Source organism: Podarcis filfolensis (genome assembly GCF_964270895.1).
Source record: "Podarcis filfolensis genome assembly, chromosome: 7".
In the NCBI taxonomy this organism is placed as follows: Eukaryota; Metazoa; Chordata; class Lepidosauria; order Squamata; family Lacertidae; genus Podarcis; species Podarcis filfolensis.
In genome coordinates, this window is record NC_139603.1 from 87,695,169 (window position 1) to 87,710,548 (window position 15,380).

At 47.0% G+C, this 15,380-nt stretch overlaps 2 protein-coding genes and 2 long non-coding RNA genes across 4 annotated transcripts in view; 3 read left to right on the forward strand and 1 right to left on the reverse strand.

The window, feature by feature from the left end:
• The window catches only part of ARC (activity regulated cytoskeleton associated protein), a 393,423-nt gene that overhangs the window by 315,043 nt on the left and 63,000 nt on the right, over window positions 1–15,380 (reverse strand). The window lies entirely within an intron of this gene.
• LOC310766291 overlaps window positions 1–15,380 on the forward strand; it is a 128,626-nt gene that overhangs the window by 42,374 nt on the left and 70,872 nt on the right. The gene's annotated exons all lie outside the window — the stretch shown is intronic.
• LOC310766324 overlaps window positions 8,140–15,380 on the forward strand; it is a 56,135-nt gene continuing 48,894 nt past the window's right edge. Inside the window, exon 1 of the long non-coding RNA XR_014550064.1 lies at window positions 8,140–8,471. This is a non-coding gene — a long non-coding RNA (uncharacterized lncRNA). The remainder of the gene's footprint in view (window positions 8,472–15,380) is intronic.
• LOC310766267 (ly6/PLAUR domain-containing protein 2-like) lies at window positions 10,367–14,672 on the forward strand. The gene is made up of 3 exons (XM_083622379.1): window positions 10,367–10,582; window positions 12,797–12,916; window positions 14,403–14,672. The coding sequence occupies exons 1-3, from the start codon at window positions 10,531–10,533 to the stop codon at window positions 14,612–14,614; spliced, it is 384 nt and encodes a 127-aa protein (XP_083478505.1). The 5' UTR covers window positions 10,367–10,530; the 3' UTR covers window positions 14,615–14,672.

Sequence of the window (15,380 nt, forward strand, 5' to 3'; positions counted from 1 at the left end):
TCACCTCTCTCTCCCTGTCCACCCACCATCACCCGAGGCCCACCTTCAAAATTATGAGCAACCTTCAAAACCCCCAAAGTGGAAGATTATGCCTTTCCCTCGAAGCCACTGCCTTATATTCCCACACACAGAGAGACAGAAATGTGTCATTGTCATTCCTTTTTCTTCCAAGGTTCGGGCACAAGTACAGGAGATGTTGGCAGCACAGAAATGCAGGTGGGAAGGGGGTTGCAATGGAGTATCCTGGCAGTGGGTAGGGCTGACTGACTGGAACGTCAGGCGGGAGCAATCCACATTAGAGCATGGTTTTATAGCTTAAAAAGCTGGTGAGACTTAGGTCAACCATGGATGCTGTTCCCATCATCATCCCTTCCCAATTGACAAGTATTGGGGCTGAAGGGGACATTCGGCTCTGGAAAAACACTAGCTGGACTTCTCCAATCCATAAACCACGGACTGACCTGAGTTTAATGGACCTGTTTCATAACTTTCCCTCAAGGCTGCTGAGATAAGGCAGGCGTTTCAGGACCCCAGGACCTGGGAAATTATTACCTCTGATAATGCAGGAGGGTGGTTTTTTCCCCCCAGAAGACAGGGTTTACGCGATTTCCATCACCAAATCTTTACAGGAGCCGCTTGCATTCTGTGTTTGGATCGCCTGCTCAACGCTCAACATACAGGCGAAACTCAGAAAATTAGAATATTGTGGAAAAGTTCATTTATTTCAGTAATTCAACTTAAAAGGTGAAACTAATATATGAGATAGACTCATGACATGCAAAGCGAGATATGCCAAGCCTTTATTTGTTATAATTGTGATGAACATGCTGATGAAAACCCCAAATTAACAATCTCAGAAAATTAGAATATTAAATGAATCAGCAAAACAAGGATTGCAAATAGAGAAATATTGGACCTCTGAGAGGTAGAAGCATGCATATGTAGTCAGTACTTGGTTTGGGCACCTTTTGCATCAATTACTGCCTCAATGCGGCGTGGCATGGATGCTATCAGCCTGTGGCACTGCTGAGGTGTTATGGAAGACCAGGATGCTTCAATAGCAGCCTTCAGCTCTTCTGCATTGCATTCCAATATTGCTTTATCAGCTGTATGCCATGATCATCACAATTATAACAAATAAAGGCTTGACATATCTCGCTTTGCATGTCATGAGTCTATCTCATATATTAGTTTCACCTTTTAAGTTGAATTACTGAAATAAATGAACTTTTCCACAATATTCTAATTTTCCGAGAAGAGCCTGTCAGATCAGGCCAGCTTCCTGTTCTCAAAGTGAACAACCAGGTGCTTGCGTGGGAAACCAGCACGCAGGATTCTAACCTGAGAGCAGCAATCACCTTCCTGTGGTTTCCAGCAACAGGCACTCAAAAGTGTTGTTGTGGCACAACAGAACCATCAAACTGCACAAAATGTGATGGGTGCAAACATACCTTTTAGCTGACTGTATACTGGATGTTATCTTCTGACTTGTTCTTGGTTTGGTAGGAATTATGGCCTATTCACGAATGTGTCCACCCACCTGTCAAATGTGGTCCATTGGGTGGAGTGGGTGGAGAAGGTAAAGATCTGGGTCACTGCCCAGATCCAGTCTCCCCAACCCTGGATTAAAGGGTTTAGTGAACGGCTCAAGCAGAAGAAGTGGGTTTTATTCATTTCAACCTCCGTGATCAAGCAGTGATGGGAAGCAGTCTTTGAGCTATCCCAGATCAAAGTTGCTAAGGACCTTGCGAATTAATAGGTAAAGGTAAAGGGACCCCTGACCATTAGGTCCAGTCGTGACCAACTCTGGGGTTGCGGCGCTCATCTTGCTTTATTGGCCGAGGGAGCCGGCGTACAGCTTCCGGGTCATGTGGCCACCATGACTAAGCCACTTCTGGTGAACCAGAGCAGCGCACGGAAATGCTGTTTACCTTCCCGCCGGAGTGGTACCTATCTATCTACTTGCACTTTGATGTGCTTTCGAACTGCTAGGTTGGCAGGAGCAGGGACCGAGCAACGGGAGCTCACTCCATCGTGAGGATTCGAACTGCCAATCTTCTGATCGGCAAGTCCTAGGCTCTGTGGTTTAACCCACAGCACCACCCGTGTCCCTTAATTAATTTATTTATTACAAATTAATACAAGACCCTTAAACTGGGCCAGGTAGCATATGGGCAGCCCGTGGAAACATTTCAGAACCGGTCTCACACCCTAACATTTGGTCTTGCACTCTGATGTGAGCCAACTGACTTGCACCACAAGTCTGTATGAGAAAACACCTGACTTTTGGTCCTGCGCCTTGGTGCAGTCCGAGCATGGGAGCCCAAATGCAACCTCTGGGATTGCCATCCTAAGCCGGGGAGGCTTCTGTCAATCCAGATTGCCCCCTTAAAATGGGACAGTTGTGTATTATGCTGTCTGCCCCCATCAACAATCTAGCCACAGTGTTTTGCAGCAGCTGTAGTCTCCAAGAGGGGACCCACACAGAGCCCATTGCAGAAATCCAGCCTTGAGGTTACCGGAGGATGAATCGTGCATTTGAATGATTTGAAGGAAGAGAAAGAGGTCAAAGTCTTAGGAGGTAGCTTCAGGATTAGGGGTCAGCAAGGGAGAATGGGAGGTGTGGTATCAGAAAATAATAATAATAATAATAATAATAATAATAATAATAATAATAATAATAATAATAATTTATTTATAACCCGCCCTCCCCAGCCAAAGCCGGGCTCAGAGCGGCTAACAACAGTAAAAATAACAAAATTTACATAAAATCACAATCAATTAATTGAAATACATTCTAAAATAAATTCATTCTAAAATCAATTCAGAGTCAAATTAATGGCAACAGTTGGGCTAGAGTTCTGTGAGGATTACCAAAGGAGGGGGTCAGACTGTGCCCTGGCCAAAGGCCTGGTGGAACAGCTCCGTCTTTCAAGCCCTGCAGAAAGATGTCAAGTCTTGCAGGGCCCTGGTCTCTTGGGGCAGAGCGTTCCACCAGATCGGGGCCACAGCCGAGAAAGCCCTGGCTCTGGTTGAGGCCAGCCTAACCTCCCTGTGGCCAGGACCTCCAAGATGTTTTTGTTTGAAGACCGTAAGGTCCTCCGTGGGAGGGAGAGGCAGTCCTGTAGGTACGAGGGTCCTACGCCATAAAGGGCTTTAAACAGAGGTTCTTCCAGTTTTCTGATGATGGTTGAGTTGGAGGAATGAAGGCAGGGGCGTAGGAAGTGGAGTGTGGTCCACCCCAGGTGTCATCCTTGAGGGGGGTGACAAAATGGTACACCGCAGGGGTCGGCACTTACCGCAGGGCCTGGCCTGCAGTGCGCCCGAGCCACACATCTCTCCTGGGAGTGAAATGGTGGCCAGGCGGACTCCATGGGCAGTTTGCCGCCTTGCCCCTCTGGGCGGAGCACCATGGCACCCCAATGCCCGGATCGTCGTAGCACCCTGGAGCACGAAGCACCATGGAGCCCCCATGGGGGGGTTGCTCACGCCTGTGGGCGACTCGCCCCTCCCTCACCGCTCCGGGTGCGAGAGCAACTAGCTATGCCCCTGAGTGAAGGTCAGAGGCAGGGATATAACAGCATATCAGGGCAGGGAAATGTGAGCGGGGTGGAAGCCATGAAAAGTGCTGGATACAGAAGGATCTAATTAATCTCAAGAATGCAGTAAGAGTTTGTTGGATCAGGCCAATGGGCCATCTAGTCCAGTATCCTGTTCTCACAATGGCCGACCAGATACCTCTTTGGGGAAACCAGCAAGCAGGATTTGAACTCAAGAGCACTCTCCATGCGGCTTGCACTTACCACTGCGCAATAGCTAAGATAAATTCCTGCAGGCTCCATAGGGTCTCGATTTATATTGATTATTCACAGTACAGTCATGCCTCATTTTACGTCCGCTTCATGTTACGTTCTTTAACGTTACGTCCCGTGGCGATCTGGAAGTACCAGAAAGGGTTACTTCCGGGTTTCGCCACTCGCGCATGCGCAGATGCACAAAATGACGTCACGCGCATGCACAGAAGTGGCGAATCGCAACCCATGTGTGCGCAGACGCACCGCTGCATGTTGCGTTCTTTTCATGTTGCAAATGAGCCTCTGGAACGGATCCTGTTCGCAACCAGAGGTACCACTGTAGTGCAGTAATTTCCCTTCTACCTCAGTCACAGCAGCCAACAGGGCCAACTTACCCATAGGTGCTAGGGGTGAGGGACACCCAGACGTCGGGCTCTCAGGGGCGCCAGACTGAGAGTCCGGGGCCAAGATTTGGAGTCCAGGGATGAAGAGCCAGGCCAGCCGACAGCCGCTGCCGAGCTGCGCAGAGCCCATCAGAACGGCGCAGGCTTTTCTGCTGCGGGCACTGAGGCCGCCGGCCAGCTCCGCCCTCCTGCGCGCCTGGGATTGGCTGACCGTCGAAAGGCCCGCCCAGCACACGCATGCTGCTCACACGAGGCACGCAGCTTCCCTCCCAAGCCTCTGCAGGGATTGCTCTCCACCCGTAGCGGCATGGGAGAGTGTTGCGTTGTTGTTGTTGTTTAGTCGTTTAGTCGTGTCCGACTCTTCGTGACCCCCTGGACCAGAGCACGCCAGGCCCTCCTGTCTTCCACTGCCTCCGGCAGTTTGGTCAAACTCATGCTGGTAGCTTCGAGAACACTGTCCAACCATCTCGTCCTCTGTCGTCCCCTTCTCCTTCTGCCCTCCATCTTTCCCAGCATCAGGGTCTTTTATAATAATAATAATAATAATAATAATAATAATAATAATAATAATAATAATAATAATAATTTATTATTTATACCCCGCCCATCTGGCTGGGCCTCCCCAGCCACTCTGGGCGGCTTCCATAGAAACCAAAAATACAGTAAAATATCACACGTTAAAAACTTCCCTGAACAGGGCTGCCTTAAGATGTCTTCTGAATGTCAGGTAGTTGTTTATCGCTTTGACATCTGCTGGAAGGGCGTTCCACAGGGCGGGCGCCACTACCGAGAAGGCCCTCTGCCTGGTTCCCTGTAGCTTTGCTTCTCGCAATGAGGGAACCGCCAGAAGGCCCTCGGCGCTGGACCTCAGCGTCCGGGCAGAATGATGGGGGTGGAGACGCTCCTTCAGGTATACTGGACCGAGGCCGTTTAGGGCTTTAAAGGTCAGCACCAACACTTTGAATTGTGCTCAGAAACGTACTGGGAGCCAATGTAGGTCTTTCAAGACCGGTGTTATATGGTCTCGGCGGCCGCCCCCAGTCACCAGTCTAGCTGCCGCATTCTGGATTAGTTGTAGTTTCCGAGTCACCTTCAAAGGTAGCCCCACGTAGAGCGCATTGCAGTAGTCCAAGCGGGAGATAACCAGAGCATGCACCACTCTGGCAAGACAGTCCGCAGGCAGATAGGGTCTCAGCCTACGTACCAGATGGAGCTGGTAAACAGCTGCCCTGGACACAGATTTGACCTGTGCCTCCATGGACAGCTGTGAGTCCAAAATGACTCCCAGGCTGCGCACCTGGTCCTTCAGGGGCACAGTTACCCCATTCAGACCAGGGAATCCTCCACACCTGCCTGCCTCCTGTCCCCCAAAAACAGTACTTCTGTCTTGTCAGGATTCAACCTCAATCTGTTAGCCGCCATCCATCCTCCAACCGCTTCCAGACACTCACACAGGACCTTCGCCGCCCTCACTGGTTCTGATTTAAAAGAGAGGGAGTCTTTCCAGGGAGTCTTCTTTTCTCATGAGGTGGCCAAAGTCTTGGAGTCTCAGCTTCAGGATCTGTCCTTCCAGGGAGCACTCAGGGCTGATTTCCTTCAGAATGGAGAGGTTTGATCTTCTTGCAGTCCATGGGACTCTCAAGAGTCTCCTCCAGCACCAGAATTCTAAAGCATCAATTCTTCGGCAATCAGCCTTCTTTATGGTCCAGCTCTCACTTCCACACATCACTACTGGGAAAACCATAGCTTGAACTATATGGACTTTGTTGGCAAGGTGATGTCTCTGCTTTTTAAGATGTTCTCTTGGTTGTGTGCCTCCCCCCAAACAACTCTGAGCTGCCCCCCTAAAAGACGCTCAACAACTTTGGCCTCCCCCAAAAAAAAAAAAAATTGGGGGCACCGGGCAGTTTTTTGCACTCTGGTGCCGCATATGCTAAAGGCATATGGAGAAATGATCTTAACACTTTGAACTGAAGCAGACCTTGCATGGATGTGACTTGAATCTGTACCGTAAAGTATTTCCCAAGCCCATTTTGATGCCGTGTGTACGACTGCATGCAAGACTTAACATCTGTACATGCATTCCTCCCAGAAGACAACACTTGGTTGCTCTTTTTTATTTTTATTTTTAAAATAAAGTTTGTTTGTTTTTTAAAATTTTTATTTTTTATCAACAACCAAAACACAAACAGTGAACCACCACCCCCCAGGCAGCTGATACATTGGGTATACATAATCAATAATAACATAGTCAAATCAACCATATGTACAATTTTATATACGTTAACACTTCTCCCTCCACAAGGTTTATTTAACTTTTAACATTTTAATTACCCCAAATTATTCACACCTACCCAAACAATTCAATATCTTCTCAAACCAATCCTCCTCTTTCTCACTGACCTTAATCCCTTTCATTCTGTGTATCTTCACAGTTAGATATTCTAAAATTATAATATTATTCAGTTTTTTTCCTCCATTGGTTCACCCCTAACTCACCCCTACTTGGTATAACCTGTCTGGCTGCAGTTACCATCCATTTTGCCCATTTACATTCCTCTTTTGTTTTTAACTCGGTGCTACTCAGACTAATAAGAACCATTAATTTAGATATTCCCACTTTCCTACCAAAACAATTAAATTTGTAATGAAAATTTTAAAAAATTATTGCAGGCTCTTTGCTGCTCTGCATATTTTCGGTGGAGATTGGATAAGAACTTGCTGCGGACTCCAGTCTGCTGCACCCAGAGCCAATTACCTCTTGCTTTTGGGGACCTGAATCACCGTGAATCGGCATAAGAACTTGCTGCGGACTCCAGTCTGGGGCACCCTGAAGCAATTACCTCTTGCTTTTGGGGACACGAATCACCGTGAATCGGCATAAGAACTTGCTGCAGACTCCAGTCTGCTACACCCAGAGCCAATTGCCTGTTGCTTTTGGGGACATGAATCACCGTGAATCGGCATAAGAACTTGCTGCGGACTCCAGTCTGCTGCACCCTGAGCCTATTACCTGTTGCTTTTGGGGACATGAATCACCGTGAATCGGCACAAAATTAGGCGTTTTACGAGGTCACCCAGAAGCACTTGTAAAAATATTGAACCTAGTGAATCATTGTCCTCGTAGCGGCATGTCGCTTTGGGTTTAGGAGAGGCCGTTCACAGCAGATGAGCACCAAAGCCTTGACAAAAGGACAGGTATTTGTGAGAGAGGTGTGTCCCTCTCAGGTGGGGCCCTTATCCTCTATCTCTCCACATCACCCTGCCCTGACAAAAATGTACCCAAAAAAAGGAGTTTTTTCTGGCCTGAGGCCTAGGAAGGTGTGTCGTTTCGAGACAAAACATTTCGAGAGAAACTCAGCCAAGAGCGAAGAGTACTTTTCTTTTTATTCCCACCGTCTCCCCATCTCGGCCCAAAAGATTGACTAGTGCTTAGGATGGAGTGATTTATTACCGTACAACCAGGCTGGGAAAAACGAGCAGCGAAAAAATATAAAGCACCAGCAGAGTTTGAAGGCCCTGGGGAAATGGAATAAAAAGTCTGGTGTGCTTAAGGCTGCAGTCTTAGTTACACCTAGGAGCATGCCGCGTACACCCACGTTGTTATTGTTAATAATCATTCAGTGTTACCTCAGGTTACATACGCTTCAGGTTACATAAACTTCAGGTTACAGACTCCACTAACTCAGAAATAATACCTTGGGTTAAGAACTTTGCTTCAGGATGAGAACAGAAATCGCGCAGCGGTGGCGCGGTGGCAGCAGGAGGCCCCATTAGCTAAAGTGGTGCTTCAGGTTAAGAACAGTTTCAGGTTAAGAACGGACCTCCGGAACAAATTAAGTACGTAATCAGAGGTACCACTGTAATAATAAAATTTTATTTATATCCTGCTGTCCCCAGCCGAAGCCGGGCTCAGAGTGGCTAACAACAGTAAAATAATACAGCATTCTAAAATCAATTCATTATAAAATCAGTTCAAATAAAATTGATGGCAACCACTGGGCTAGAGTTCCGTGAGGATTACAGAAGGAGGGGGTCAGGCTGTGCCTTGGCCAAAGGCCTGGTGGAACAGCTCTGTCTTGCAGGCCCTGCGGAAAGACGTCAAGTCCCGTAGGGCCCTAGTCTCTTGTGACAGAGCGTTCCACCAGATCGTGGCCACAACCGAAAAGGCCCTGGCTCTGGTTGAGGCCAGCCTAACCTCCCTGTGGCCCGGGACCTCCAAGGTGTTTTTGTTTGAAGACCGTAAGGTCCTCCGTGGGACATACCAGGATAAGTATGTTGTTATTGTTGTTGTTGTTGCTGCTGCTGTTGTTTATTGAATTTCTATAGTGCCCTATACCCGCAGGTCTGAGCTGCCTCTGCCACAGTGGGAACTTGCCAATGAAAATTTCTCCTGGTTTACCAGCAGATTGCTAGGTTCTGTACACATGCAAAAAACGGTCACCAAGCTGGAAGGCTTTAAAAGAGGATTTGGTGAATTCACGGAGGGGGAGGGGACTATTGCAAGGGGTTGGACTAGATGACCCTCGGTGTCCCTTCCAACTCTACAATTCTGTGATTGATGGCTAGCAGCCCCAATGGCTATGCTCTGCCTCCACAGAAGGAGGTAGCAATACTTTGGAATCCCAGTTTCTGATGGGAAAAGATATAAAACAAACTGTGTAATTAAATCAAGACAATAGAAAAAGTATAATGAGAACGATTGGAAGACTTTATTGGATAAGACATGATGTTGTATAAATATCTGGTGCTTTTAGTTGTTATTTTCTTTTTCTTTTCTAGTTACTTTTAAACTTTCTGTACTTTTTGATGTGGAGAATTCTCTCTCTTTTTCCCCCTCCTTTCTTTTTTCTTCTTCTTTTTATTTTCTGTGCTTAATTTTGTTGTGCTTACCTTTATTGTAAGATTGTATTTTAAACCAATAAAGATGTATTTATAAAAAGGAAAAGAAAAGAACAGGGAACCCCAGTTTCTGGAATGCAGAAGAGCTGACAGATGCTTTTGTGCTTGAATTTTGCTTGGGGGTTTCCTCATCTGGCTAGCCGCTGTGAGAACAGGAGACAGCTCCTCTTGTGTTCTTATGTACACAGGCTCTGATTTTATACTGAATTGTCCTGCCTGGGTGTTGCATTCATCCCCTCGAGATACTTCTGCCACCAAAAGCCCACCTCTGCTCGCCAAACCCTCATCTCCACATTTCCATCCCTCGAGACTCGTCTACTGTATGAAGTCTCCATGGGCTCTGATTTTGTACGAAACTGACCCATCCGCATTCACCACCTTGAACACAGTGATGGAATAATAATCTTAACGGGCCAATATTTTCAGAATATCGCCTCTACGCAGCATTAACAAGGCTGCATTAATAGAGTGTCTCATTTCAGGGGCCGAAACTTAGCATTTGCAAATTTCTTCTTGCAAAATATGCTTTGGGGGTTTGAGGAATTCAAATCTGCTTTTATTTTTTGATGATTGCACAATATCTAGTTTGGTGAGTCTACGTTTGACGAAGACACACAGAAACAGCTTTCACAAAACGAAAGACTTTTACTTTTCCCTCCTAAAATGTCAGGCAAAATCCTAAATATCGATCAATCAATCAATCAGTAACAATACATAACTGCAAGTACTGGGGCAATCATTTTTAATGGTATCGGTGCAATTTTACATACCAAGCAAAACGAAATTGCATTGATTTGACCAAAATAGGCCAAAGTCATGCTACCAGTTTTTCGCACCCCTCATTTGGGGAAGTGGAAAGGTGAAAAATTCACCGGTATTGATAACCCTCACCACAAATGGCTTTTGCACCGTCAGAGGCCCAAGAACCCAGCAGACAAGAAGGTGCGTCAGAGATATAGCTGTCAATGTTTCCCATTTTTTAAGGGAAATTCCCTTATTACGAATAGGATTCATCGCAAGAGGGAAAAGTTGACAGCTATGGGACTCAGAGAGGACTGTCTGCCCAGATTTCCAACAATGAGCTCCAGGTAACCCTTCAGGTCTACTTCTGTCCCAGATCAAGCCTGTGTGCTTTTTTCTTTTCTTTTCTGACTGACTGACACCTCTCTGTTCCCTCTTGTTCGCTCCTGGGCATGTCCCTAGAAGAATAGGGTGGAGGGTGGAGGAGGTGTGGCTGCAAACAAAGGCATATCTTCTTCTCAGCGACTGAGAGAGCCCTTTCTCCTTGACAGCACAGCTGAGCGCAGGACAGGAAAAGGGCTGTGGCCAGGTATATAATAAGGTCCCAGCAGAGCCCGGCAGGGACTGGGAACGGGCGCAGAGGAGCCGCCTGGGAGTGTTCAGAAGCCCTCCAGAGTTTGCCTGCAAGGATGAAAGCATTCCTGGCTGTTGGGCTGGCCTTTCTGGCATCCTTACAACTTGGTAAGATTCATTTCTATCTAGGGGTGCTCCCGGCGGCTTGGCTGTGAAACTGGGATGGTGGTGTGAAGGAAAGAGAGGCTGAACCCTGCCCTCAAGGAGGTGTCGTGGCCACCCAAGAATTGAGAATCTGGAGCTGCACTCTGTACAATCTCAGGGGTGCTTTGCGATTTCTTAAATGGTGTTTCCATGCGCTGCTCTGGTTTCACCAGAAGCGGCTTAGTCATGCTGGCCACATGACCCCGAAGCTGTACGCCGGCTCCCTCTGCCAGTAAAGCGAGATGAGCGCCACAACCCCAGAGTCGGCCACGACTGGAACTAATGGTCTTTACCTTTACCTTTACGATTTCTTAGAAATCGTGGAATTGTAGAATTGGAAGGGAACCAACGGGTCTTCTAGCCCAGGGGTCAGCAACTTTTTTCAGCAGGGAGCCGGTCCACCGTGCCTCAGACCATGTGGTGGGCCGGACTAATCAGTATTTTGGGGGAAATATATGAACAAATTCCTATGCCCCACAAATAACCCAGAGATGCATTTTAAATAAAAGGACACATTCTACTCATTTGAAAACACGCTGATTCCCGGACCGTCCGTGGGCTGGATTGAGAAAACAATTGGGCCACATCTGGCCCACAGGCCTTAGGTTGCCTACCCCTGTTTTAGCCTAATAATAATAATATTTTTTATTTATACCCCGCCCTCCCTGCCAGAGCTGGGCTCAGGGCAGCTAACATCAGTAAAATTACAATAAAAACATAATGGGGGGGGAACCAATTTAAAATACAGGTTAAAATGCAATTTAAAATGCAGCCCAGGCACCTTCGGTGCTGAAATCACAACTAAAGTGGGAGGGGTGGGTTGGTTACTGGTTTCGTCCCGTCCTTGTTTTCATTATGTATTTTGTGTTTTTTATCTTGTATTTCTGTTGATCTGTTGTATATCTGAGATCTACAGATATACAAATAATACAAATAATATTAATAATATTAATAATATTAATAATAACAACAACAATAGAATTGATAGGGCTCAGCCTTTTTTGTGAAGCTGTGGGTTCCTCATAAGTAAGTTCTTGATTGGCTTCCGTGACAGGGGAATTAACGGAATTAATTATTAGTAATAATAAGAACTTTCAGTCTGTGATTTGATAGAGGGAAAGAACATGGGGTTGTAGCCGGTGTTAGTCCTACTCAGAGTAGACCCATTGGCATTAATGGACGTGATCCACCTGGAATTATTAGTTTCAGTGGTTCTAATCTGAGTAAGCCTCCATGGCATGAACCCATGGTTTCTTGGTGCTTGATGTCTCAGGATGAAAGACAAAGGAAAGCTTCAACTTACGACTCATGAATCAGGGCTCACTAGATAGATCTGTCCAGGACGCAGGTGGCGCTGCGATCTAAACCACTGAGCCTCTTGGGCTTCCTGATCGGAAGGTCGGCATTTCGAATCCCCGCGACAGAGTGAGTTCCCGTTGCTCTGCCCCAGCTCCTGCCAACCTAGCAGTTCGAAAGCACGCCAGTGCAAGTAGATAAATAGATACCACTGTGGTGGGAAAGTAAATGGCATTTCTGTGTGCTCTGGCTTACGTCACAGTGTTCTTTTGCGCCAGAAGCGGTTTAGTCCTGCTGGCCACATCACCTGGAAAGCTGTCTGTGGACAAACGCCGGCTCCCTCGGCCTGAAAGCAAGATGAGCGCCGCAACCCCATAGTCGCCTTTGACTGGACTTAACCATCCAGGGGTCCTTTACCTTTACTTAGATCAGTCTTTCTCAACCTTGGGTCCCCAGATGTTTTGGGACTACAACTCCCATCATCCCTAGCTAACAAGGCCAGAGTTCAGGGATGATGGGAGTTGTAGTCCAACAACATCTGGGGACCCAAGGTTGAGAAACACTGACCTAGATAGATTTATAGCTCAGTGGTGGAGCAGCTGCTTTAAATGCAGAAATTCCTGGGTTCATTCCCCTGAATTTCTAGGTAGCACAGGGAATAGAAACCTTCCTGACACCATGGAGAGCAGCTGCCAGCCAGTGTAGGAAATATTGAACTTGATGCAGCAATGTGGTTTGACTCAGTGTATGGCAGTTTCTGACAGTCCTTGCAGCGATTTGGCACATTCAATGGTTTAGTGCAGACAGAACCAAAGCCCCTCCGCCGGAGGTGAAAACGCAGCTCCAAGTCTGGCGCGCCAATTCCCTTTCCTCCTCTTACAGGGCTCTGTTTGCAGTGTTATAGCTGCCAAGAACCCACCGACTTCAGCAACTGCCTGACTTTCGTCAACTGCTCCGCAGACAGCACACACTGCAAGATAACGGTGCACTCGGTGGATTCAGGTAAGGACGTGGGGACACAACCCAAACCCTGGATCAGCCCTCCGCCAACCAGGGGCACCCTGGTTTCGGACCTCAAATCCCATTTGGCCATTGGTTGCGCCGGCTGTTGCGAGTTGTAGCCCAGAACCCTGCGGAAGGGGCGCCGAGTTGGCAAAGGCTGGCCTAAAGTGACCCTTTCCTCTGTTCCTGCACTGGCCTTTTATAGAATCGTAGAGTTGGAAGGGACCTCCAAAGCTCATCTAGCCCAACCCACTCCAAGCACAGTTAAAGAATCACTTTGATGATTTGCATTCAAAACCACTGGTGCTCGGGGTATCTTCCTTGATCCTGCAGCCACTGGCTGCATGCAAGTGATCCACTCTGGGCAGGATCTGTTCATCTCAACAGAAGAGGGCAGTTTCACAAACTGTGTTGCCTCCCTCCATTGAAGGCAGTGGGGTGTAGTGGTTAGAGTGTCGGACTGGGACCTGGGAGGCAAGGGTTCAAATCCCCACTCACTGGGTGACCCACTCACTGTCTCTCAGCTTAGCCTACCTTGGAGGAGAGTTGTGATATAAATCTAATAATGTTCATTACGACACTGGTTAAATAAGAAGTCAAGACGGCAAGCTTTTTATAAAAGAAATGGGAAATGGTTTATTGAATATTTACAAAAAACAAACAACAACCTGTAAACAGATAAGCACATGGGCAGGATTATTGTAATAACCTGCAGTTATTATATATTTAAAGCAGATGAATAAACGGTCAAATTAAGTTAATTTGGATATGCGGGAAATATTAAAAATAAATTTAAGGAACCGCAGAAAGAGGGAAGTCAAGTTCTAAAATGTTAAAATGAAGGTAAAATTCTTGAAATGTATAAAACTGAAAATCATAAATATAAAAAAAATTACGAGACTGGCGCACTACAGGAGCTCATAAGAGGGGTGTAAGAAGCTCTAAGTGATTAATTAATCCATTTATATATTTTAAGCCCACTTGTGATTTGCACCCCCTAATATTCAAGCTAGGCACACATGGCCTTGACAACTGAGCCAGCGCGCACCTGGGATGCTTTCGCCAACGCACCCTTATCTCAGTCTTTCTCTGCCTCCCCATTCCCGTCCCAAACTGTGGTGCGCATTGCATTCCAAGGTTGCAGAGAGATTTCTAGCCATCAGGAATGCATCTCCTGTTTATTAGCTCCTGTTTATTAACTGACCTCGGATAGGTCATCCGGGACATTTGGCAAGCCGTCGGCTAAACAAAGAACAGCCTCCCAACATCAATTACAATAAAATCACAGAATTGTAGAGTTGGAAGGGACCCCACGGGTCATCCAGCCCAACCCTCTGCAGTGCAGGGATATTTTTGCCCAACGTGAGTCTCGAACCCATGTCCCTGAGATTGAGAGTCTCATGCTCTACCGACTGAGCTACCTTGCTTTGAAGAACAGCATCACTGAAAAGCCTCCCTTCTCCACCTTCTCTCATTCTCCCTCCAGGATACCCCTTTTTCGGAAACATCACCGTCACCAAATCCTGCGCCAAAAAGTGCGTGCCTTCGGAGCCAGATGGGATCGGTGAAACTCGCCCGGTCTACTGTTGTGACACCGACCTCTGCAACGTTGGCTCCGGGCAACAGGCCAGAGCCGCAATCTCTGCCACGGCTTTTATAGCTACCCTCGCTTTCGGCCTCCTGTGGACCAGACTGTAAGGCTTCAGGAAGAGGGCGGGTGGATTTTGGAGGAACATCGGCCACGAAACAGAAGAGGGGAAGGAGAAAAAAAAAACCTTGGCCATATAATCTAGAGCAGGAAAACTTCAGCAATTTCCAGGCTGTTTCCAAAGGTTTGTTGACGTTCTCCCTTCAAACAGACATCAAGGGGTCAAGAAAACTTCGGGGAAATAATTGCACAAGAGAGTGGATATCAGGGCTGTATAATCACCACCCAGCACACCTTCAGCCTGTAACCTGCTTAGCAGTTAAAAACGCTAAAAATTATTTTAAGGCCTACCCTGCCCTTGTTGCAAGGACGGGCCAGATCAGGATTGCAAAACCGTTTTGCATGCGTAGAGTGCTAGATGTCCTTAGCAATAAATAAACAAGGGTGGTGATATGGATATAAATTTGCTTCCTCCCTAACCAAGTTGTGTGATTTAAATATCAATGGAAGGAAACGACCTTTTGCAATCTGATTTCTGGAAGAGAAGGATTTCTGAAATAGGTTGTGACAGGGACGCTCCAGGTGTCCCTGAAAAGACATGGGAAAATTGTTTTACAGGGTGGGCTTGAGATGGCAGGACCCCTGAACCGCAAGTGGGGTCTGAGCGCCTCAAGTACAGCGTAAGAGGGATCACTCGGGAGACGAGCGGTGCTTGAAAACTGAGAACGGTTTGCGAATAAATAAATATATTTCTGCTCCTACAGCACTTGCCCCTTTCTTGTTGCAATGCTGTTAGCATCTGTAAACCGATGTTTT

What these genes read in the sequence shown, in the direction of transcription:
- LOC310766267 (XM_083622379.1), top strand. Translation starts at nt 10,531, where the DNA reads ATGAAAGCATTCCTGGCTGTTGGGCTGGCCTTTCTGGCATCCTTACAA. An exon ending in TCTGGCATCCTTACAACTTG is followed by an intron (nt 10,583 to 12,796) that starts GTAAGATTCATT and finishes CTCCTCTTACAG; the next exon opens with GGCTCTGTTTGCAGTGTTAT. An exon ending in GGTGCACTCGGTGGATTCAG is followed by an intron (nt 12,917 to 14,402) that starts GTAAGGACGTGG and finishes TTCTCCCTCCAG; the next exon opens with GATACCCCTTTTTCGGAAAC.